A 24,391-nucleotide genomic window follows, 5' to 3' on the forward strand; every position below is an offset into this window, starting at 1 on the left:
AGTACAGCTTTTAGATCCTGCTCCATTGATTTTGTTTCACAGACTCTGTGGCTCCTGCCTCTATTACCGGTTAACTCACACCGGCCCTCCGGTACCTTCTGGCCGTGGTGTTTCTGGAGGAGGATTCTGGCACTCAGAGCTGCACAGACAGCCATGATCACCAGGGGATTTACAGTCTAAATTAGAGCTTGAATATAACCTTGTTTCTTTCTTTTTGTATTATCCCCTTGGACCATGTGCTTGCAACAAGCACAAACCACAACCACCAGTGTCATATTTAACTCATGTGATACTTAAGAGGATGAAACAGCTTTCTCTGATAAGCCCTGTGAAAAGAAAGTGGTGATTGTAGATCCTAAAGTAGGTTATTCCTCATCAGTCATGTTGCTTCTATGACTTGTGGCCAGTTCAACACCCCTTGTAAGATCTTCTGCCCTGTGCTGTCCTGCTCTGCAGTCCCAGGGATGTGATGGGTACAGGGTTTCTCTGAGCTGATGCATATTTTGATCCATAATGAGTCATTTTAAACAACTGTGCTGCAGGGCAAAGGGAAGGACCTTGTCCAGGTTATGGTGTTTGGGTTCAGGTGAGGAGATGAGTTAATAGCAGGTAAATGCACCTTCTGCCTCCAAGACTGTTGTGGGTTGCATTATTCGGATAGCAACAAGCAATTCTCCCCTTCAGTAAAATCTATACCATTTGGCTCAGTGGGATTATCACTTAATAATTAAAAAAAATTAAAAAGCGAGCCAATGTGGCAGAAGCAGATTGCCTGAGCATCCTTTGTGTGTGGATGTGTCTGAGCACATGAGGGACCAGGGGCCTGAGTAACTGAAGGGGAAGGTCTCAGGAAGCCTATGTCAACATCAGATAATTCAGCAGCACTTCTGCTTTGTTTATGCAGTTGTCATTTGGCCTCAGTCACAAAATGAAGTCTCCCTTCAAGTAGCTGAGCTGCCAGTTTGTGGTCCATTATGAAACAGCACAAACTCAGGGTCAGTGCTGCCTGTGCTTTGCCTCCCTGGTCCCCCATATCTGAATTGAACTAGGTAGGCTGGGAGGTTGATTCTGCAGGATTTTCCATTTCCTAATCCTAACAGACAGCAAGCCACCCCCAAACACATCATCCTACCCTACAGCTGCTTTTAAACTTAAATCAAAACCCAAGCAGGAGGTCAGTACTCCACTTCTAGACCCAAATGCCAGCTTTCCATTCAAACACTTTCGTTTTACTCCAAATCCCATTCAGAAAGCCACTCTGGACAGACAGTGTCTGCAGACAGGAGACATGAAAATGCCTTTGCCACGTGGGGAGTTTGTGGACATTGGAGCCTCTCTTCTGCACCACTGGACCCTTTGCTGTTCAGGATGCAAATAATCATCACTGAGCTCCACTGACAGATTTGGATTTTCATTTACTTGGAGAGAATGGCCAGTTCTTAATAAGATAATTAAAGGTCCTCTTTAATAAACCAGCACAAGACATTTTATGTCTCCCAGCTAGTGCCCAAGGTAACTGAAGTTCAGATAAACACACTGACAAAGAAACATCCATTATACCTAATGTTTATTGACCAGATTTTAAAAGCAGCAGGCTGCTGCAGGAATCCTCTGGAGAGCTCACTGCTGCTGTGCTGCTGGGGGCTGGCTCCACACTTTGTCTCACTCCGCTCTGTTGGCATTTGGAGAGCGCCTTCACAGCCTCCCATCTCTCCAGTGAGAGATCAGAGCTTCTCCAGCTTTCCTCCTTCCGCTTCCATCCCTTACTGCGACAGTGGCTGAGAGCTCAGTGTGAGCCAGCCTGCCTGGAAACACACAGAAAGGCTTGGCTTATCGCCGCTGAAACACAGCTCTCTGCGCTCCTCGTTAGGGTGCTGCACTAATTAATATATCATAGAGGGCTGTCAGGAGCACATGCTGATTAACCTGGAGAGGGGCTGGGGGGAAATGTGATGCTGGAGCTGGTTTCTTTATTTAACTCCAGATCTTTTTGCCTCCCTACAGCAGCAGCTTTCTGCCTGTGCTTCTCTAACGCTCTCTGTCACAGCCCCAGGCATCACAACAACTTTGATTTCTTAAAGAGAGACACAAACGATAGTTGTACTGAATTATTTTTACCCATAGATATCACAGATGTGAAGACAGAACAAGAAGTGAGAGTGTCTTAACAAAACTAACCTGCCACACTCAGCCCCAGCATATGAAGATTCTTGTGAATAATCAGGAGATTTCAGGTCAACCAAAAGGCTGTTAAATTATGTCCATTTCCTGAATTTCTAGTGTAGCTGGATGGCAAAAGCACAGTGTCTTCTCACCTGCTGTTGTTTTTACTAGAAAACAGTCCCTCAGTTTCTGCTACCTGCTGTCATCCTTCTTTTGGCTTTGCTTTATATTCCTCATGCCCTCTGCCTGATCACAACAACTAAAATCTATTTGGTCTGCCTTGTTTCACCTCTTTTCTCTTTCTCTTCCTTCTGCAAGCCTGCACCTCATCTGGGCTTCCTCTTCCCAGACAGGCACCATGCTGGATTTCTCCTCTGCTGTAAGTGGTGTTTCTGCTACATCACTTCCAGCTCCGTTTGCTTCTCCCTCTTGCATCTACCTCTTCCTCCCCATGGCTATCTTCATTTTTTGGCTCTCCTTTTACTAAAACAGGCAATATTCCCCCACTGGAGGAAGCACTCAGCGCAGTCCTTGGGCATGGTTTTGAATTCCCATTGCTCCCAGAGTCTCCTTCAGTTACCCAAAAGGGAGCTCAGCAGATAAGTTTTCAGCTGCCAGAGAGCAAAAGTCCTCAGGAGGATTCTCTATTTCTGTCAAGAGCTTCTCCATTGCTACCACCACATACCCAGATCATATATCCTAATATTTTTCCATGGGAAAAGACAAGTCAGCCAGAACTTTGTGACTTTCAAAAAGCAATCTCTGATTATCTCACAGTTGCAACCAGGAATGCCTCGAGGAAACTTGTACTTCTGAATGCAGCCAGGGCACACACAAAGATTTCTTGTTGGCAGGATTAAAATCTGCACTTGTGCTGCCAAAATGCAAATGCCACTGTGAGCCAGCTGAGAGCACACTGCTAGTTCCAACCCTTTAAATAATCCAGATGTGTGATTGACTGCCATTGCTCACTTTGTATGTTGGGTTCACACCTACAGGTCAGACCAGCAGGATGTACCTGGAGCTTGTGTCAACACCAACCTGCACATGTTTAGCAAGGGCTGCTGGCACACAGAAGGAAGCAGGCTTGACAGTTGCCACCATGCGGTATTTCTGAGAAGTCAAACACCACATTCTGCATTTCCTTCGGGGAGTTTAAGAGCTCTGATCCTTACAGCTCCACAAAGCACTGGGAGACGGGGGAGGGAAAGCACAGAAAGCAGCAAAACCACCCATCACTGCTTGTGTGAAGCACTCCATCCAGCTGGACCTGCAGCTCTTCTTTCCCAGCTCTGGGTTTGACCATGCTCTGCAGACATGAGGAAGCACAATGCTCCAAGGCCAAAAAATCAGCACAGAGTGAAATGACCATGGCTTCCTGCTTCCAAGGAACCTCGAGACTCCCACCTTTGTAGGGGTGATAGCTCCCAAAGGTCAGTGATCTGTGGGACCAGACCAGCTCCATTACAGGGCTCAAAGCTGGTTAGATTTGGCCCTTCCTGCTGTCACTTGTTACAGTTGCCCAGACCTGTCTCCACTTTGTGCCCAGCACAAGAGGATGAGGACATGCAGCTCTGGGAGCTGAAGTCACCCCCATGGCCAGCACGGTGCAGGTGAGAGGCTGGAGTGGGTGGCAGTGTGGCAAACCACACACAAGGACTTGGCAAGGCATGAAAGCACAGTAACTTTAGCTGGAAATTGCAGCATTCCCTTTCCAGTGGAAGGATATTTGCCATGAGCATTTACCAGAGCCCTGGATCTCTACTCTTCTGCACTAACACCTGCTCCAGCATGTGCAGTAAAGTGAAAGTTACCACAGAGGAAGGCGCATCTTTGCAATCACCCCCATATGCCCGAGCTTCACCTCCCTTTAGGGAAGGTGTGATCCCAAGGATGACAAGGATAACTGACATCCCAAAACTACCTAGGTTAGATCAGGCTCTGTTTGCCCAACTACATACCATGAAAAGGTACCAAGAAAATCCCTTCTCGAGATTGGCTGCAAACTGCCATATACATAATTTACATTTATATATACGTATAAAAGCTTATTTATATATGTAAACTATATTTACATACAAACATATGTTAAAGCCTTTGGTAGGGTTGAATGATCCCTACAGGCTGTGCTATTTGAATTTCTCAGGGAAAGACTTTGGCTGCACCAGGGATGCTAAGCTTAAGGTATTTTTATGAAAAAAAAAAAATCATATTTTTCAATAGTTGAAATTCTTAAGGCCTTAATCAGGTTAGAGGGATTTAGAAGTTAGATCAATATCTCATCACATGGAATATAGAATTGGCTTCTTTCTAACTGCCTACAATAATGATTTTAAAAGGAAAGAAAATCCTACCATTTTAGCAGACTTCTCCAAGTCCGCACAAGACACACTCTGGCAGCCGTGTGCCACCCTTCTGGTTTCCAAGAGCTCTGGAGCATTCCAAGGCATTACTGCAGAAAACAGATGTATTTTTATGGTAATCGTTTTAACACCTTTGACATTGTTTTGTAACTACCTTGCATCCCAATATGCTTCACAAAGCTGCAGGGAGAGGTAAGGGCTGACGAGTCTAAATTTAAGGAGCAGGAAACCTGACTCACTGCTGGCACGGGCTCCCTGCAGGAGTGGGTAAATCACCCGGGGTGTCTGTGCAGCACCTCGCCCAGGAGCCCTTCTCCCCTCAGCCATTAGCTTCAGGAGACATTTCCAGGGAGCAGGTGAGGATGAGAAAGCAGGTAGCATCCATGAATGTCTTTGTCACCTGCTGCAGTGTGTCCTCACCCACCTTCCATCACCACACAAGCAAGTGTGATCTTTCCGTCAGCCTATGGGTGGCCAGGCTGACAAAAGATCAGTGTGACAATGTTGTGTGGGCAGGCCAAACCTAAATTTTGTGCTTTGCTTTAGGCAACCAGTTCTAAATAACAGTGAAAACTAACCCTTCAAAACAGGCAAATAGCCTTTCAGCCACAATTAAAAGCCGGGGGGTATTTTCAGTTTCTGCTCTAAGCATTCTACATTTCTAATGGTAAACTAGAAAAGGGGAGAGTATATAGACATACATGGGCTTTGATAAAAAGGTTGTATTTAATTTTCAGACATCCAGGAGTTGTTTAGTAACCTCTGGAAATGTGTTGCTATTGAAAATGGAAACATTTTGATAACCATTTTTGAAAGACCGTGAGAAATCTAGAGATGCTTTTCCTCTGGTCCTGCCCTCAGCTGGGACAATCCCTGACTGCCTGGGACCCCAAAAGAGTTGTGAAGTATTACCCTACAGACAGCCACAAGAGCCTCTGGGTCAATGTGTGTCTCAGTGGCAGTGTTTGTATCTGACAAATTCTCTGCTTATAAGACCCATGTGTTATGGTGACCCTTTCCTATGCTACAAGCAATAATCAGAGAGGCCTTTCTGGAGGAAGGAAACTGGTGGTGAGTGAAGGATAACATCTGCAAAGTGATGCTGCTGCTAAGATTTCTGCACTGACTTCTGCCACGAGCAGAGCCAGCAGAGCTCCTTGGAGACAGACTCCTCCAAAGCCATCTGCTTGTGAGGTGATACCTCACACACCTTGGAGGAAACAAGCAGAAATCTACCACAGCTCCCCTGCCCCCCTGGCTGACAACCCAGAGCCAATAAAGGCTAAGCCCAGCCAAAGAATTAAATATCATGCTGGAAGACCAAAGCGCTCACTCCCCTGAAACAGAAGGTAAATATCTCTAGTATTTACAGTACCAAAGTTATATTGGAAAGCTCTCCCACAGAGACTCTGATTCAAAGGAAAGTGTTGCCAGGGTTTTGGCTAGGACATGGATTTAGTCCCAGTTGCAAAGCCATGTCCTGAGGACAGGAGGGACTGGGACAGCCAGGGTCACACAGCCCCCCAGCTGCCTGGCTGAGGAGCAGCAGAGCATTAGTAAGAACTGGAGGGGAAAATAAAAGAGAAGGATAAAAATAAAAATAGTCAAACTCCATCTTATCATTAATATAAAAAAAATATAAAAATACTCAACCACCATTTTGTCCTTAGTACAACAGGCCCAGGTTATAATTTGGGGGTGCACCCCTGCTCCATCAACCCCACCACTCTGCCAAATCCCTGACATACTGGAATAGCCCCGAGGCACAGGGCCTTGCCACCCCAGAACAGGGATTTCCTTGGGAACATCAGCTTTGCTCCAGAAACAGGGTGATGCCTGGTTTGGATTCAGACTTCCTTGCTGTCAGGAAGCCAGGTCTGTCCCATGGCTTGGCTGAACACTGGACCTGGAAGCAGGAATAATCTGAGGCTGAAATGATGCTGCGGGTCAGAGAGGAAAGCAACAATTTTGCCCTCACTAGCTACATCCCCAGTCCTCTGCTACCCTGTTTTGCTGTTGCTCCAGGCCCTGTGATGGTTGAAACCCCTATAGGCTACCATGGAGCTGCAGGCACTGAGCATCAGATCAGTTTTCCCAGGATGCTCCTGACTCAGTCTCAGGATGCAGCACCAGGCAGACAGAAGCTGCTTTACCCAGCCTTGCGAGCTGCCTTCCCTGGGAGCCTTTTCCTAAACTATGCAATTCCTGAATCTCTTCAAATAATCAAACTTCAGGAGGAAAGCGAGAAAGAAATGCCTTGTGGGATTCACTTTGTTTCTGGGGAAATTAAAGGCAACAAGGCACCAACAAGACAAATCCCCTTCATGTCAGCACAGAATTCTGCTCCGCACGCAGAGCCCTTCCCACAGCACAGCTCATCCCCGGTGACTCGTGGGAGCAGCTGGGGCTGTGCAGCCTGTCCTGAGACACAGACAGCTCCCTCTCACACACAAAGCATCCTCCCCAGTGCCTCAGCAGTCTCTTTCACCCCTTACAATGTAGCTGAATGTTTTCAGCTGTTTCACTGCAGTTCTCCAAAATCTTCCATCTGCAGATCTCGACAGCTCCATCCTCCTCTAGGGTAGGGACTGCCTGCTGCTGCCAGCACCGTATCTGCACTTTCTGGATTTCAGCCTTGGCAAAAGAACAGGACAGTCTGAACCCAGGGGAGCTCTACCACCAAAAAGTGATAGCAACAGCCTCAGACTCTGTTTGTACCCCCAGTTCCCAGCGTTGGAGCGGAGAGCAATCCCTCTCCATTCTCTTTTGCACTGGAATTCTGGCTGCAGGAGTAGGGCTGCAAGGGTGGTGGTGAATTAGCACGGCAGGGGAGGTTCTCAGGGCAGTCACCAGAATGGCATTCCCAGCAATGTGGGCAGAGAATGAAAGGGAAAATACCCATTTTCATTCTGATGTAAAAACAAAGCTTTCCTAGGTTTAGAGCTTCTTGACCCATTTCACTTCTTGGACCCATTCCAGAGCTTTCAGCCTGTCTTTGAGAGCTGGAGTCCAGCTCAACCCATGTCCAATATCCCTCATTTTTGATGGCTTCTAATCATGCCCCAGCTACCAGTTCATCCTACACTGGTTGGAAAGCAATGGATCCCTTGACATACACATACACACCTCCACCCCCAGCTCTGCCTTCTCCTTCTGCTACTCAGCACATCTGGTCAGCAGAGGAGCCCTCTGAGTTTCCCTGCTTGGTGTGGAAGCATTTCATTTGTGTCTCATTTTGCTGCAGAACAGAGCGTAGGTGCTTTCTCATTGCCAACCACCCCCTCAGCCTTCCCCAGGGGATATTCCTGTCCCCTGAGCCTGCTCTGTGCAGTGAACCCTCAGACACCAGCGGCAGCCTGAGCAATTGTCATTAATAACATCATTTCCTGGGGATTGGAGAGGGAAGGTAACCCAGACCACCATATGAATAAACACAGCTCTGAAATGGTGAATCAGAAAAACAGGCACTCATTAAATATCTCACTTCTCCCTGCAACAGCCTCCCTTAAATCTAAAAAACAGCTCTTAGAGGCTATACATGGCCTTCCTCCCCTTCCATAGAGAGCCAAGGAGCCTACAAGTACTGAACAGGGCTGGATTCAGAGAAACTGAAGAATTTTTCTTAAAAGCTGCCTCTTTTATGGTCTTCAGTTGTATTTTAGCTCAGAGCTGTCTGACCAGCAAGACTTGCAGCAGTCTCTGAATCTGAGCTCCCTTCCCCAGACTGAACACATGCCTCAGGCAGACAGAGATGCTGAGGGGACAGAGGCTACAGCAAAAGCAGAAATGTTGCACTGCTTGAAAATCATTTAACTTCCAATAACTCACCAAAAGCAGCCAGACTGCCACTAAAACCTTTCATCTCCCTTGCTCTTCCACAAGTATAACAGTGAGTGGCTGCATTTAATGTTGTGTAGTTGCTCCCAGCCTGAAAGCCCACTTCCCAAATTCCAGCCTGGAGAGAACTTCCACTGCTGAGTAACGAACCCTGAAATTGGACAGCGAGACTTGTGACTGCAACAGAAACAACAGTGCTGCCTCGACTCAGAGGGAACAGGACCAGAACTCATAAATACCTTCAAGGTGACAGTACATGAGAAGGCTGGAAATTATTCATAATTTAGCAGAGTTTAAGACAGAACATTCACTTACAGGTAGTAATGAAGGAAAATACCTACACTTGTGGGAAGTTCTTGGCAGGAAAGCTGTAAAGAGCTCAGCAATGTGAAAAACTCATTGAACAGAAAGAAACTCTGTCTGGCTCAGGCACAATCCACATTCCTGTTTCCCCTCACTCAGCTGATATAAAGGAGGGCAATGAGGTCAAATCCCTTGTGGCTCCACCAGAGCTCAGGCTTGCAACCCAGCAAAGCTAAAGTACAAAAGAAGAGGAGGCCACGAGCTGCCCAAGTGTTTTCACAAATATCATGAACTTTGTTCAGCATGTGACTAAAGATATCAATACATGTGACCAGTAAAAGTTTATTTTTTCTCCTCCATGTAGAGCAGCAAAAATACATCTCCAGCCATTTCCAGCACATGAAGAAGCTGGAGGGGCTGGAGACTGAATGGCTGCTGCTAATTTATTACAGTCAAGTGAACAACATCCCAATCTGCCATTGCATTTGCAGGCTGATGGAAGAAAAGGAAAATAAAGGGGCTGACAAGGGATATCAGTCATTTCCTTGGTGAGCTCTGTGCTGCCTCACTGCTGCTGTCAGACATTCTGACCCATGCAAACCTTCCTCAACACAAATGTGTGACCCACACGTGTTATGAAGTGCTGGCACCTCTCTGCCTCTGGGGAAATATTGGGAAGGATCACATTTCCTTTTTGTGTCTTAACAGGTTCCCTGTATTTCTTTGCAGCTTCTCCAGTTTGCAGCTGCAACAGCAGCAGCCCTCAGCAGCAGCAGAGTAGCCTCCAGGCCCAGTTCAAATCTATGATTTCCTTCAGAATTTTCCACAGCAATGCTTCCCGCTGTCAGTTTGTGTCTGCATCCCCATCATGATGCACTGGGCAAGAGAGAACGGCTGGGGCAATATTTCCAGCTGCCCTTGGCTTCCTGAGGAGCTCTGAGACTGCTTATTTCAATGTTGCTTCAATGTTTCTCTCCTGTTTGAGAGTCTCAGTACATGATGCTCTACTTTGGGTAATTAATTTTTAAAGAAGCTGTGTATATTAATGCAAATTCTATTAGCGATGCCTCTTGGCAGCCTGGGTATTAAATACAATGCCAGTAGCATGACAACACTTGACAGTCTCCACAGTGGTAAATTACATATATTATTATTTTATGCCACTTTTAATGCTTTTAAGACATATCCTTAAAATAAACTGGAATTGTTAGTATGCTTGTACTAAAGCACAAAAATATTCCTTCTTAATTTAGCCAAGCGTATGTTCCTATTAGAGCTGGAGATGCCAGATAAAGGCTGGCACACACCATGTGTGGTGTGAAGTGGTGGAGCTGTGTTGCCTTCAGAGGGATTGCAGAGGCTGATATCAACGAAGGCTCTGACTTGCTGTTCCTTTGGAGCCATAACTTGATATTCCACACTGGATGATTATCATCAAGGGACAATCACAGCATTTGACAACAAGCCCAACTGCTCTGCAAACTGTTTTGGTGGTGGAAATTTATAAATCTCTGCTTGTGTGGTGGCCACTAGAGAGGGACAGAGGAAGATGCTTTGCAAGTACAAATCCCTGCTTGGAAGAGTTTATAATGCAGAGTACAGTGGCAGCACTGTCTACATTGGATTCAGCCTTTCCACGAGGAAGGAGAAAAATCTGCTGACAGGTTATATTCCACAGCAAATAAATTGTGCTGACTGCTCACAGCTGAGCAGGAGTTGGACACAGGAAGGGCACTGAGCAGGATCCAAGCAAAGCTGGATCTTGCACAGCATGAGGGATTACGGAGACCAGAGAAAACTAAACAGGGCCAGCACAGAAGTGCCTGACCCAGGTGTACTACAGTTCACTGCTCTACTAGTTCATAAAGCAAAGTAAAGCTAATCAAAAGGTCTCAGCCCCATGTGGGTGTTCAATGCAATGCCACAAAACAGGACAAATAGATTTCTAGTTCTTTCCTTTTTTTAAATTTTTTTAAAGCAGCATACAGAAAACATGGAAGCAGTTAAGCTTTCATTTCAGAAGCTGGGATGCAGCAGATAACCTGAACTCAACATCATAACAAAACCTGGAGCTGTCCAGTTGCACAGTGGTCTTGGTCACAGCTTCACATTGCAGGAGGAAAAATGTAGCAGGAACTGATGTTCTGCTCCAGCAAACACTGTTTTCCATCTCCTACCTTTGACTCCATAACCTCAGCATCCTTCAAATCAAAGGGGCACATCCACTGATAAGGTCAGGCTGCTCTCTGGCCTGGAGGTATTCACCACTGCTCAGCTGAGTTCACCTGGGTAGCTGCACAGAAAGGAAAAGGTGCTGGCTGACAAAACCCAGTCAGAAGGCACCAAGTGCCCGCACGGAAATGATTTGTGACTGGATAGCATTTTGCCTGTGTCAGGAGCCAGCAAGGCAAAATAGGTCAGATCGGTATTGTGGATGAGTCCTGCTACAGATGGGACCTTGTGAGGATGCTGCTGCCTGCAGACATCTCAGGCTCTGCACATGGTGGTTTTGCTTCCCTCTGCAGTGTGTCAGCTGGGACAAGTCACGCCTGCAAACACCACAATGCACCAGTCAGTGCACACACACTGTGCCACCATGGGGATAGCTGATCTTGCAGCACAGAGGTTGCTGGGAATGGCCACTTCTTGGTCCTTGCTCACCTGCACATTCTCCAGCCCCTTCCTCACTGAGAAAGTAAAACAAAACACATGCTTTGGTATGTAATTAGGCAGCAACAGCGATGTCCTTCTTCACCAATGACTCCCAGAAGATGAGAACCAAGAGGCCTTGTCACTTGTGGAAAACATCATTGAGAAATCCCTTCAAGTCTGTATTCTTTAAAGTCTGCCAGTACCTCCTCTTGTGTGGGCCATGAAAGAGGCACTGAATATCTCTTGGAGTAAATCTAACACAGCACCACCAGTGCTCCAGTGATGCTAGGAGAGGCCCATGGCCTCAGGCAGCTGCCTGTGCTCCCCTTAGAGAAAAGTCTTTTCAGAAGGGTCTTTTCAGACTTACTTCCATCAACTAAAGGCTCAAAGCAGCTTGGAGGTAGTGAAAGGAAAAGGTAAGAAGGGTGCAAGGGAACCATCCATCACTTAGGGCTTGGGAGTGGCTCTCCAAATTTCTTTAAGCCTCAGGTCCCAGTTCTGTAAATGTAGATATTTTGTTCAAGGTCAAAAGCCTTGTTCAACCCCAAACAGCTTTCCTCACATCCTTCCTCACCCATGCCTTCATTCCTCCAGAAAACAGACAGAAGGGAGCAGGGAAAAAAAAGCATTGGCACAGTTCTGCCTTGGACTACCATATGCTCCTCTGAATCGCCTCTTGTCCTCTGAACAACCAGTTTCTGCTCTCTCCACTCTCACAAGCAGATGAAAATATCCATACTTTCCTCAGCCACATCACCTGACATTTGAAAACCCAGCCCCCTGGCCCTTCCCTCACCCCACTGGCACAGACCACATTTCTCTTCCCCACTGAGATTTGGTTGGTGGTGACGAGAGACTTTGGCAAAACATCCTATTCCAAAGCACACGGCACATATGAGAGAACAGTGGCAATCATCCCATCCATAATGTCAGAATCTAAAGAGAGATTTAATCCTATGGTATTTGAAGACTTCACAAGAACAAGTTTCCTTTTTTTAATTCGACTTTGGGATTTCCTGTAACAGAAATAATGATCTTCAAATTATCCTTTCCTGTTGGAAGGAAACTTTTGCCGTACAAAACATACAGCAATGCCTCAAAGCAGTTTTTACCTCCTAGGAACAAAAGGTCACCACAAGAAAAAGTGCAGGAAGCAGAACTTGCACATTGCAAGGATCAAATATAGGTCAACCCTGGCCTGCTTTGATTTTTCTTTTTTTTTTTTCCTCTGCACTGAACAAAGGTTAATTCCACCCCAGGCCAGACCACTCTGGGAGGGAGAGTGGCTCTCCTCCACCTCTTGGCTCCTCCCTAGGCTGCATTTCAAGCCAGCCCCAAGAACCAGCAGTCAGCAGTGTAACAGTAGTGTTTATAAGATTTGAGGGAGTCTTGCTGTTTTTTTTTTATAGAATGCAGGGCAGGTTTATTTTGAATAATAGTAGTGGTATTCCCACATATTAACTGGAGCACCAGACCTCTGGTTACAACTCACACATTATACTGCAGGTATCAGTTCCCCCAGCAAAGCCAGCTCTAACCTCAGTGCACTGAACTGGCCTTCTGCAGACTTTGCCCCATCCCTGCAATGAAACAAGCTTTTGACACTGCAGCAAGAGACCCCAGGGACTCACTGAAGGCAACTTCTGCACCTCCATACAGAGAGAGATAAGGCTTTAGCAGCTGCAGTCGGGAACACTTGCCAACAGCCCATCCACAAACCACATGAAGCAAGGGAAAAGCTTCCACCAGCATTGAAGTCAGCCAGTGTCAACTCTGATTTGCTAAAAAGCAAGTGAGCCTTGAAGCCTCAGAAGTGGTGTATGGGGAGAGTAGTCAAGAGGTCTGAGGCAATCCTCCACTCTCTGAAACCATCTTGTACAAAGAGCACAGCAAACTACAGCTCCAATGGTGCAGAAGCAATTTGTTCGCCAACAAAAGGCAGGGGGGAAAAACAAAGACTCCTGTGGAATACTGGAGAGGGAGGGAAAGAACACAAGATTTCAACAAACTCAGCTTAAAATCCAAAGACAGTTCCAGGAAATTCTAGAAATGAAAGTAAAAGAAAAAGCAGCTTTCCTGGATCGCAGATGGGACTTCATGGCAGGTAGACTTGTGATTTTCCAAGAAGGAAAAGAATTTGCCTTGACAGGACAGACCTAAGGACAAAGCAATCCAACTTTTTGTGATATTTCACCCTGCCATTAGTTCCACCCTGCAGGTGTCCAGCAGCCTCTCTGCAGTTAACCTTAGTGCCAGTCACTCCAGGGGGATGAGTCTGTTCCTGCCAAACCAAAGATGGGAAAGTCTCTACACACCCTGTTCATCCCCAGAGATGATAAAAGGGACTGAGGGAAGAGGCAACTTCCTCTTCAGATCACAACTTGAGTGTGTTAAGGTGGTTTTTCCTCTTGTGAAATGATCAAATTTGGAACACAACTGGCATAAAACCAAGTTGTACCTCAAGGTACCATGCCCTGACCGTTCATGCACTTCAGTCATGTTGGCACCTGTCTGCCACAGCCCCCAGCCATCCTGCAAGGCCTTTCCCTGCTCCTCCTGCACTCTCTGTGGCCCACACCCAAATCCAGTGGCTGCAGCAGAACCCCTCACTCTCAAAATGCTGATGGACAGAGAGGGAAATCCCACTGCCATCTGACCCCTCCTCCAACTGCTTTGAATTTATTGCACCAAGGAAAACAAGGCAACTTTCCTCATTCTGCCTCTCTGCTCAAACCTCACGGAGCTTTCCTGGGTGTCTCTTAGCAGACAAGGAAGGTTTTCCTGAAGTGCAGCTTACAGATTGCTGCACAAAAATAGTTTATTTGCTTACAGTGTCAGGAATGCAACATTAGGGATGCTCTCAAGTCACTCCAAGCATAGTATGACTACAATACAAGCTACTGGAGCAGAAAGCCTTGAAGGGGGAAGGGAAGCCAAGGAAAAGAAAAATATTTTTTCAGGCTGTCTTGAATGCTATAAGCCTTGCTTTTTTTTTTTTTTTTCCTTTCCCTAATGTGACACAGAAAGCTGCTTGGGAGACCAGAGAAACAAATGTTTCCTACGTGGCCCACTTTAATGAAGTATTGATTAAGGCAAAATTAAAACTGCATTTGTAAAGCCCAAATAATAAATGCTGCTTTGCATTTATAGCACAAACCTCAAGCTCAAAGATCTTTCATTAATGTCTTAGTCACTTGCAAAATGGCTTTTGAGGAAGGTTTTAGATGCTATGTGAAGCCCCAGATCATCACGAATTAGGGCTGCCTACATAGTAAAATTATGCTCATCAACTGAGTCAGCACTGGAACAAGTTTAGCAATAACAACACTTGATAGACAATAACAAGACAAATTTAAGGTACTGCAAAAATTTTATTACAATGTAGATGTTCTATGCAATGGCTGTCACTAGAAAAATTACTACAGTATGTAGCTAATAGCTAATTTTCAAAAATGTTTTGCAGCAACTTTGAGCATTCAAATGAAAAGTGGGTGTTGTGAAAGTGAAAGCATTTGAAGCCAAATTTCGCTCTTCGATGTGCTGTTATTGCAGCTCCTAATGAGATTTCATCTTATAGCCAAGAATGAGAGAGGTAACATGCAATTATTTGTTTGGGTTTGTTATTTTTTTAACTGAAATGTTACTTCAGAGCTTGGTGAAGGAGTCTAGTTATATAAAGGGTTCTAGAATTTTTAATTTATTTTTTTACACCTGTATCTTTGCAGCAGCCAGGCTTTCATAAAATAAAACTGAGGTTAAATTGAGCAGTAACTCTTTCCCTAAGTGACCCACTGCATCGCTTCCTCCCCCATTTGCCATTCAGCTCCTTTCTCCAAAGCTGCTCCAAAACATTGGGAGTGTTTTAATGCAAGTTTAGCCATATCCTGTGTGGCCACTGACAATCAGTTGCCCAGACTTCTCCTGGCAGGGCTAAATATGTTTGTGCTATAGGAAAAAACAACACCATATGGCAGTTGTTTGATCTCTAAGCAGAAGCTGTGTTTTTGAAAACTGATGAGCTCCACCTGTTTAGAAAGTTGCATTTCCCTCCCAGACGCTGCAAAAAACTTATTTGCACACTGTACATGTCTCCAGCATCCAGGATAAGAAAACTTTGGAGATCTCTTCTAGACAATCTAGATTAGGACTAATTCCTGAAAATCTGTGGTGTCACTACTGTCTTCAGAGATAATCAGGGACTGGATTTTCCCCACCAGGGAAAATGCCAGTCTTTGATACTCTGACACTGGCAGCTGATGGGATTTTCCTGTCCATTTGCTGGGGTGTTGAGCCCAGCTGCAGCCCCTACATTTGCACATAACCTCAGGTACATATATCCAGTTACATAAGGCTGACACACCACATAACCAGCCTGCCTTGAAGAGCCTCTGACATTATCTTGGATTAATTCCACAGGCCAGTAATTCTTGTTCAGTGTATCTGTGACATTTATATCTACTCTCAAATCACTTCAGGACATAAAAAGTGTTCAGCCTTTCATGGGACAAAAAGTGTTCACTCTGACCTGCTACTGATGCCAATTAGAGAGCAACCAATACCTAGTTTGGCACATTCCATTGTGACATGATGTGGCCTGGAAGCATCCATAGGAAAAAAGGACAAAACTAAAAGCTCCCCAAAACCCTAGGAAAGAGACATGAAGAAGGGGAGAATAAGCACGATCTCCCTATGCAAGATGCTGGCTCTGCTTTCTTTCTTCATGCTGTGAAACTATTTGCTAAAGGAAATAATTTCACTCCACTTCCTTCATGAAATTACTCTTTAAGTGCTGATTCTCCATCTGGTGCACAGCTCCAGATTTTGAAAGATATTTAGGGATCTAGCTCCCAATTTCAAAGAGATGTCTGACATGTCTTAAAAATCAAATTTCTATCTTTACATGCAACAACACATAAGTGTAACCCTTAATTTTTAAGCTGGGGGAAATGAACTGTAAGAGAAGAGTGAATTAAGAAAACCAAACTTGACCTTGAAGCAAGATGCAAACTTTGATGTGAAAGGAAGGTTGTGGACCACATCTGTGTCTCACACACAAGAAAACCAGCCATATGCTACAACAAAGAGTTGACTGGTTTGTAATAGTCTCTTGAGTGTGAAAATAAAAGTTAAACATTCTTCATATCACACACACTTCAGTAAAGGGCTCACTTGACACTCACTTGCCACTAAGATCTGGCTCCCAGGGAGCTTGGCAGGGAGCCCTGCATGAGGTGCCTACTTCCACACCATCTAACCAAGGCCTGTTCATGGAGTGGAAGTGGAAAAGAGCCTTGCTAAGGAATTCTGTTCCTGCAGGGAAGTGCCTGTCCAAGCTTCAGGGACGCAGCCATCACACCGTGGGGGTCAGGCACAGCACCGTGAGGCAGGACACAAAGGACTCAGCAGACTGTGAGAGGCAGCACTCTGATCCTCAGCATGGCTCCTACACCTCCACCAACCATCATCACCTCCACTTCAGCCCCCTGACACATCTGCAAGCCACAGACAAGAAATACATCTTCAGAATAAATGAGTTCCCTTGATAAGCCTGAGCTGCTTGCACATTTTCTCCTTGTTGGGAACTTGAAAACTCTGCACCTTTGCTAATATTTTTCCTGGATTGTGTCTTAGGTTGCAAATTAATTCTTAAATTGGCTTTTTTTATCCATACACTCATACCATACTGAAATACACATTTGCTTTTTTTAAGAATCTTGCTGATTTTCTCATTCAAATGAAGTTATTTTAAAGAGACTCAAAAAAGGAAATTTCTTGAGTCATCCATCCCTAAAATGTTTTCACTATCATGAGTCTATCCACCAAGGACTCCAAGGGACACCAAACCCCAAACAGCTATCCTAAAATCCTTTTGAGTTATAAGCAATAATTGAAGGCCAACCTGAATTTTTTCAGTCTAAGAAAAAATGCTGTATAACTTATTTGAAATGTGAGCCAATCTCCCAACAGATGAAGGTTTCAAACAGCTTTCTTGGTTTTTAGATAAAGACTAAGCTAGGATATCACTACAAAGATAACATGTTCAACACAAGACATGTAGCATATCAGTTTAAGTCAGTCATATATTCTACTCTTCTGTCAGCATGGGATCTTCCAGAAAACTGTAGTCTTGCTGGAAAACCTTGCTTGATGTTTCATTTCTTATTGCAGTGCCAACAAGTAGCCAGGCAGGTGATATGTGAGGGCTACAAATTCTCCACTGAAGTCAGTGGCATTACACCAACTCCAAGCAAAGGTAAGTCAGGCCCATATTTCATACTGTTTAAAAATTAAGGCTCAGCACACTGCCAAGTCTCCTCAGACACACTGATGTCTGAGAAGTTTGCTTCAAGAAACAATTAACTGGCCCATTCATCCTGTGAGCTGTTCATTCAGGAACCAAATGACTGCCCCCTTTGTATTAGCCAAGATTCCTGCTCTCACATCTCAGGATAGCACTCAGTAGCAGCCTTGAAGAACCACTTAAAAGTGATGTATTCATTATTCATTTCCAGAGTTCATTAAATAATCTTTCATATTTGTTTTCTTTGTATTTTTGCCACAACAGAGTGCAAATAAGCTAACTGCTGGGTCTCAGAGGAAAAGATCAAGGATGCTGATTACCTCAACATACAGCCTGTGTTCTGCTGGAGTTTACAGAAGAGCTTTGCTGCTCCTGGAAGCCTCAAAGCATGCCCTGGGTAAACAGCAGTCACTGCCTGCAGTCCACATCACCTGGGCACATCACCCAGTTTGGGAAGGGCTCTGACAGCCCTCACCAGGGCTCTGGCAAGAGTGGAGCATAAACCATAAACCAGCAATTTCCCTTGGAAAGAGGCATTCAAGGAGGAAAACAAGCAGCAGGCAAAGGCTATCCTTAGGGAAAGCAGAACCAGTATTCCACCCAGGGAAAACCATCCCCAGAGAGAAAAAGAGTACAACATCCATCCCAAGCACTAGGCAGGTGTCTTCCTGAAAGCAGCACAGAACTGATTGATGCTGAAATCCTGGTGAGGAAGAACCACTGCTATTGGAAATAGTCAGAGTTTTAGGTTAAAAGATTATCCCTATCTTGACTGATTTTCAGTCAGAAAGGGGCTGCTCTTCTCCTCACGCCCATTTCTGTCACAAGATAGATAAATTTTGCAAACCTGGAAAGGCCAAGAGAAATACATCCCCCTCCCCTTACTGGCATTTGATCCTGGACCAGGCAGTTCCCAACCAAGCTGGAGCCTGCTGGCCACTCTGCAAGCTGCTTTTATACTGCTGTCCTCAGAAGCCTTTACATAGTCACTGCATCTGCTCCCTGGGGCTCTGGGGGAGGAATAACCAGTATCGGTGGCCTCAGGGACTCCCACAGTTGTTTTGCAGAAGCTCAGACTGTTATTTAACTACTGCATCCTCAGATGATAGACTGAGGTTATGGCAAGCAGTAGAGACTCATAGTTTCCAGAAGGGCAGTGCTGCAGAAAAAGCAGCCTTGACTTTGAGAGGGTGGAAGGGGAGGGAGAGGGCTGAGGCTGCAGTGAACTGGCCTAAAAACATTCTCACATGTCAGTGCCTTGGTGGCCCTCAGTGTCTCACAGGATTAGCTCCTTCCTGAGAAAGTGCTGCACTGTGGAGAGAAAATCCCTAAGGACAGGTACCATCTCCCAGTACGTGGTGCCTAAAGTGAGCTCTTCCTCTCCCTCTCCAGCTGCACATACCTCCCCCTCAGCACTAGGAAAATAGAATTTATCAAGTGCCCACTGCTGAACACGGCACAGGATCAAAGAAGAGCACAAAGGAGCACTGGAACCTATGCCAAGCCAGGGCAGCAGCAGATGCTGCCACATGGCAGGGATGTGTTGATCCCAGTGCTGTGTGCATTTCCCACCCATAGCAGCACCAGCTCTGCTGATATTTATCTTGTCTTCCCATGGGGCTCTGGTTAGTAGAGCTTTAAATATTTTTTTTCCTTCTTGATGTGGTTGCTCAGAATGAGGCAGGTGAAAGGAGACACAGAGGTCCTGGATGTATTTGTTCAGATGAGTTTTGTTAGCAGGGTACATTGCTCCTCTCATCAGCTGCCTCCCACCTCATTTCCTTCCCCCACTCAACATCCTCTGTTATTTAGGCATTAGTGAAGGCAGCAAAATGGTTATAGGACTCTGGGGATCCTTTATCAGGAGTTCTGTACTTATTTTAAAGGCCTGTTTCATTCACATATGTAAGGATTTCTCTCCTAAGGATACTCCTCAGGAACTAATCCACTTGAGAGAACGGATGCCGTGTAGGTGAAAAGTAAAGTTCTGTCTTTTTGCTGAATTACTACAAAGCTAATCAATATTTACCTGCAAACTTTCTCACCACCCTACAGGACAGCTGCTCCAACACATGGAGCAGAGATGAGTAAGGGTGCAAAAGAAGGGAAAGCATTGTTAAATCCACTCCTATCCCATTAACAGGGCAAATACAACTATTAAAAAGGCGAAAAGGAGACTCTTTAATAAGTGCAGTTGTAGACAGTTGTGTTTTCACCTGCCACACTCACCATTTACCTGTTCCCAGGTAAGCAGTATGGGCACTGCTGAGCTTCACCCTCAAACCATCACTCAGAGCAGCATGAGGTTGCTTTTGGTAAAGCATCTTGTAGACACTTAAGGAATTTACTATGAGAGTAGCCTTTGGCACTCCGCTCCCTGTAAGAGAGTCAGATCCTCAGAATGTGGGTAACTTCAGGAGACAGCAGTTACATCCACATATATATACCAGCATTTTGAGATCCTCTAGCAAACTAGACCCAGGAACAGATGCAGCTATCTTGAAGATTTAAGGCTCCAGGCTGGTTGGAAAGTTCAGCCTCACTGGCCCATCATGCCTGGGGATTTGTTTGCCTTGGGCCCAAACGAAGCTGCAGATTTATCAGTTTTGTCCTCTGAAAGAGACAGATGTCAAACATCAGTACTGTCACTGCTGGTTCTCAAGACTGCCTTGGTCTGGCCTAGAGGTTAAGATCTGGTTCAGCAAGAGGAGCCTGGAGTTCAGCTAACCTGTGTGTAAGCAAACACAAAGCCCAGGTACCCTACATAGCACAGGGGCTTTCAACATCTGACACAGATGAGGACCCAATCCACCAAGTTCCTTTCCCCAGAGACACAATATAAGCCACCTTCATTGCCATCTGTGCAGCCTCTCTTAGGCCAGCAGAGAAATTATCCCAGCATTTTCATTCCTCTTTTCAGTAGGACACCAATATTCCATATGTTCTATGCAGTCAGTGTGGGGGTGTTCTGTAAAGGAAACAGGTGTTGAAAGGAGCTGGTAACAGGAGTGGGATCATTCAAACATGACAACACTTCCAGCTGTCCAAGGGGTCACTGGTGTCCATTCAGTGATTGATGAAATTATCTGAAGGTAATTGAAAGATATTCACACCATAGAAAGATTCATCACCAGCCTTGGCTGGCTCTGGGACAGGCTTGGTGCTAAAGGGAACTCTCCTGACTTTATGGATTGAGAAGGACCAGGACAAAACATGTTGGCAGAGAACAATGACAAAAAATCTGACACCACACCCCTCCCTCAGGAAGGCTGTCATTCCTTTCCTAGGCATCTTTTTGTCAGTCTGTCTGTATCCCACCACTCATCAGTACTCTGTGCTTTGAAACATTTGAAAGATCAAAGAGTTTCTCTTGCTCTAAGAGGGAACAAAGCAATGGGCTTGTTCAGACCATGCTGCTTCCAAGGACTCTGCAACTAGAATAATCCATGTGGGCTGCTCTACTGGACCCCAGGGAACACACACACCTCTGTTAGGTACACCAAGAGCACTTCAGACACAAACATGAACAAACAGAAAATTGTCAAGAATAGAGGACACAGAAATAGGTGCTGTTGTGATGGATTTCCCCCAGAAAATAAACTTAAGGGTGATTCTGTCTCAATAATAATATCAGTCTCCTTCATACTGGGTTGAAAGCTGCAATTAAGAATTCACTCAGGGTCAGATCTCTAATTAGTTTCTCCCATGTTGTGTACCCTGGGAACCATAGAGGACTCCAGAAAAATTATGCTGGAGGAAGAGTCACTTGGGTTGTTTCTGTTGTGGCAGGAGGTGCAGGGGAAGAGAAGGAGGAGAAAGACATGCTCCACCATCAGAAGAAGAGATCTTAAGGGTTTTACACCCCATATTGACTGGATTGGCTTTTTGAAATTTGACTTAATAAAAACAGGCTTTCTGAAGCAGCCAGCTGCTGCCTGCCTTCTCCCCCACACCTATACAAAAGCAATACAGAGTGGGCTAAGTTACTGCAGCATCTTCCCTTGCTTTGTTTTATTTTTAACTCTCTGTCTTCCTCCAGTTCTCAGAACAACTCCTGCACAGCCCTGTCATTTCAGACTCATTTCCCCCAGTGGATTTCAGATTCTTGCGATATTTCAAGTATCCGTAGATGAAATGTCAGGACAGATTATTTTTTCTTGATCTCAGTACCTCTTTCATTATTTTCACTAGGCTTCTGAAAAGTACTCATTTTTCTGAAAAAAATGCGGACAGCAGAGCCTTATTGTACACATTATTTCTTCTGACCTGAGTTTTGATGCTGGTTAGGCCATGCTGCTACAGCACAAGCTACTCTAAAGTCAATCCCTTCCCTTAACACAAGTCAACAAATCAGTCTTGGCCCATGTGCCCCAAGAATGGCAAAGATAACATGCTTGGACTTCTTCCATCACATAAATTATGCCTTGGAAGTGAAGATAATGGGGAAAGTTACAATTTTTAGCTCACTTCCACCTGGGATTTTTTATCCCATTATCTACTGTTTATATCATTTCTCATTAGACTACCCTTGTGTCTTATGAAGAAGTCAGCATGTCCCCTGAGGCAGGCTTCAAGGTATATTCAATACAGTATTCCTAGTTGGTTTTGAGTCATGGAGGAACAAAATATACCACCTGAAAATGATAAACCTGCCACCAAGCAACCTCTGCTCTCATAGCCATCACTGCTGTGTCTCACACTTTTCCCTGGAGCACTGTAGGAAATGTGCCACAGTCCCTATCAAACACCAGGCTTCAAAGCCTGGATGAAAATGACACAGAAAGACAACAGCAGTACCCACAAGTACCAGGCTATGCAATGTTTTGCCTTTTAACCATACTGTGTTTCACAGGAGAGGAACAGCTGCAATAACTCACCACAGATACATCCTTTGAATCTCTCCAGCCTCCTGCTGAGGCAAGATGAGACCATTTCTGTACAAGTTCTCCTTTTCATGGAGGAAATTGCAACCTCTGCCCAAGCAGGACGGTCCCTGTCACTGTGCTGTCTGATAAGGCAGCTCAGAGAATTCCTCTTGCTGTTTTTTCTGTCTCAAAAGTTTGTTCAACTGGTAGAAGATGAGGACTTAATCTTAGGTTGCCATCAAAGAAAAGTAGTGAGTCCAGATGGAAAAAAAAAGTTCCCTCATGAGTTACTGCCTTCCTCTAGAAAACAAAGCAGTGATTTTTACCTATATTTTAACATACCATTGTATAATCAAGCTAAGTTGAGCTATTTGTTCTGACCAATATCTGCCTCCACCTTTGAGGAATAACACCCAAGCTCCCGCCCATGAATGCACGATTGCTGTTTTTTCTTTAGATCTGAGAATTCCACAATATCGAGATATATTTTTTTGCCTGATGAAGGCTAATCCAGACAAAACTGAGCATGTTCCTGCTTTGCCTGCTCTCTCCCAGACCCCAGTATTTTCTGCAGAAAAACAACCAGACTTGAACATCCAGCTTCCTACTCAGAAAGACTAGAGGATACTGCCACATCCCCACACAAAATTTTCACATTTCACTTTTTATGATAACACTTCTGTTCTCCACCTTTTCTACATTTCCTTGTATCTTGGGGTATGTCAAGAGCTCTCATTTTTGCTGCACAAAATAGAAATTGAACTGAGATCCCAGCTCAAACTTTTTCAAAAAGTGAAAACAAGATAATTGCTGTGTCCGCTGAATCATATCTGGGAGTCCTGGGAGAATAAAATTGGGAACTTTGCAGTACACAGGTGGATTCCCCAAACCAGAGCTCTGAATTTCAACTGCACACAATGATCAGATATTTCATCTTCCAGTCAAGATGTGCAGAACGATGAAAACAAAGGCTTTAGATCTCAAGAGAGAAATCTAATCACCATTTCTCGGATGGCAAAAGGTAATCCACATGTAGAGAGATTTACCTGCAAAGCTTATTGAAGCAGCACTGGAATCTCATTACCTCATTCCTCCCATTGCCTGGCAGTTTCCACAGAGAATGAAGGCAGTTTGGAGCTCAATCCTGACCTGTTTCACTGCCCCAGGGAGGGAGCCAGCAGGAAGGGTTTGTACTTTGTTGGTCTCAGTAACCACTGAGAATTCAGGGGTTCATTTACATTGTTTGACTACACCTAAACAGGCCCACGTGAAAACTGCCAGACCTAACAATGAAAAATATTATAAGATTAAGGAAAAACTGTTATATAATTGAATCATAGTTTGTCCTGCCAAACCAGGTTCTTGCAAATTGCTTTGAAAACTGTGACTGAAGCTCATGCCTTTGCTAGCATGGCCTTTTCCTACAAAAAATCTTGCCTAGTTTGGATATAGTCTTCCTTTCCCTCATTAAGCTATTGATACTTGCATGTGTCTGTGCAGAGGTAAACCCCAGCAATCCACGTAAGCAGCCTTTTGGAGCACCTAAGTTCATAGCAAAATTGATAATGGCTCTGGGAACAGGTGTCACAGTCTGCACACTGGCTCAGAGCTGCAGCAAAGTACTGTCACTCCACAGGTTTGGGTTCTGAAGCCCACAGGTCAGTTTTTGTTAAATCTGACATTTTAAGTGCAAGGGCCATTAGGAGATTCCCCAGTGTTTCTGTCCACTGCACAAAATCCACAGTGTTTATTGTGTGATCTGAGCTATTTCCCATCACAAAACTGCTTCTTATTGCTGTATTGAGCCCTATTCTGATGTGCTGCTGCATCTTTACCCAAGGGGCTGCCTGAGTCCTGGCTGGTGTCTGCAAGGTCATTTAGCAAAGCAGTGGCTGCACTGTCCTGCC

General features: G+C 45.0%; 1 protein-coding gene across 1 annotated transcript in view; it reads left to right on the plus strand.

The window, feature by feature from the left end:
* LOC102112625 (uncharacterized) overlaps positions 1 to 24,391 on the plus strand; it is a 50,225-nt gene that overhangs the window by 12,811 nt on the left and 13,023 nt on the right. Inside the window, exon 13 of the mRNA XM_088053891.1 lies at positions 17,487 to 17,571. Coding sequence (XP_087910017.1) covers positions 17,487 to 17,571 — 85 coding nt within the window. The remainder of the gene's footprint in view (positions 1 to 17,486; positions 17,572 to 24,391) is intronic.

The sequence above is a fragment of the Pseudopodoces humilis genome, chromosome 3 (assembly GCF_049639895.1).
Source record: "Pseudopodoces humilis isolate 2021_Gansu_Grassland_sample_001 chromosome 3, ASM4963989v1, whole genome shotgun sequence".
NCBI lineage: Eukaryota > Metazoa > Chordata > Aves > Passeriformes > Paridae > Pseudopodoces > Pseudopodoces humilis.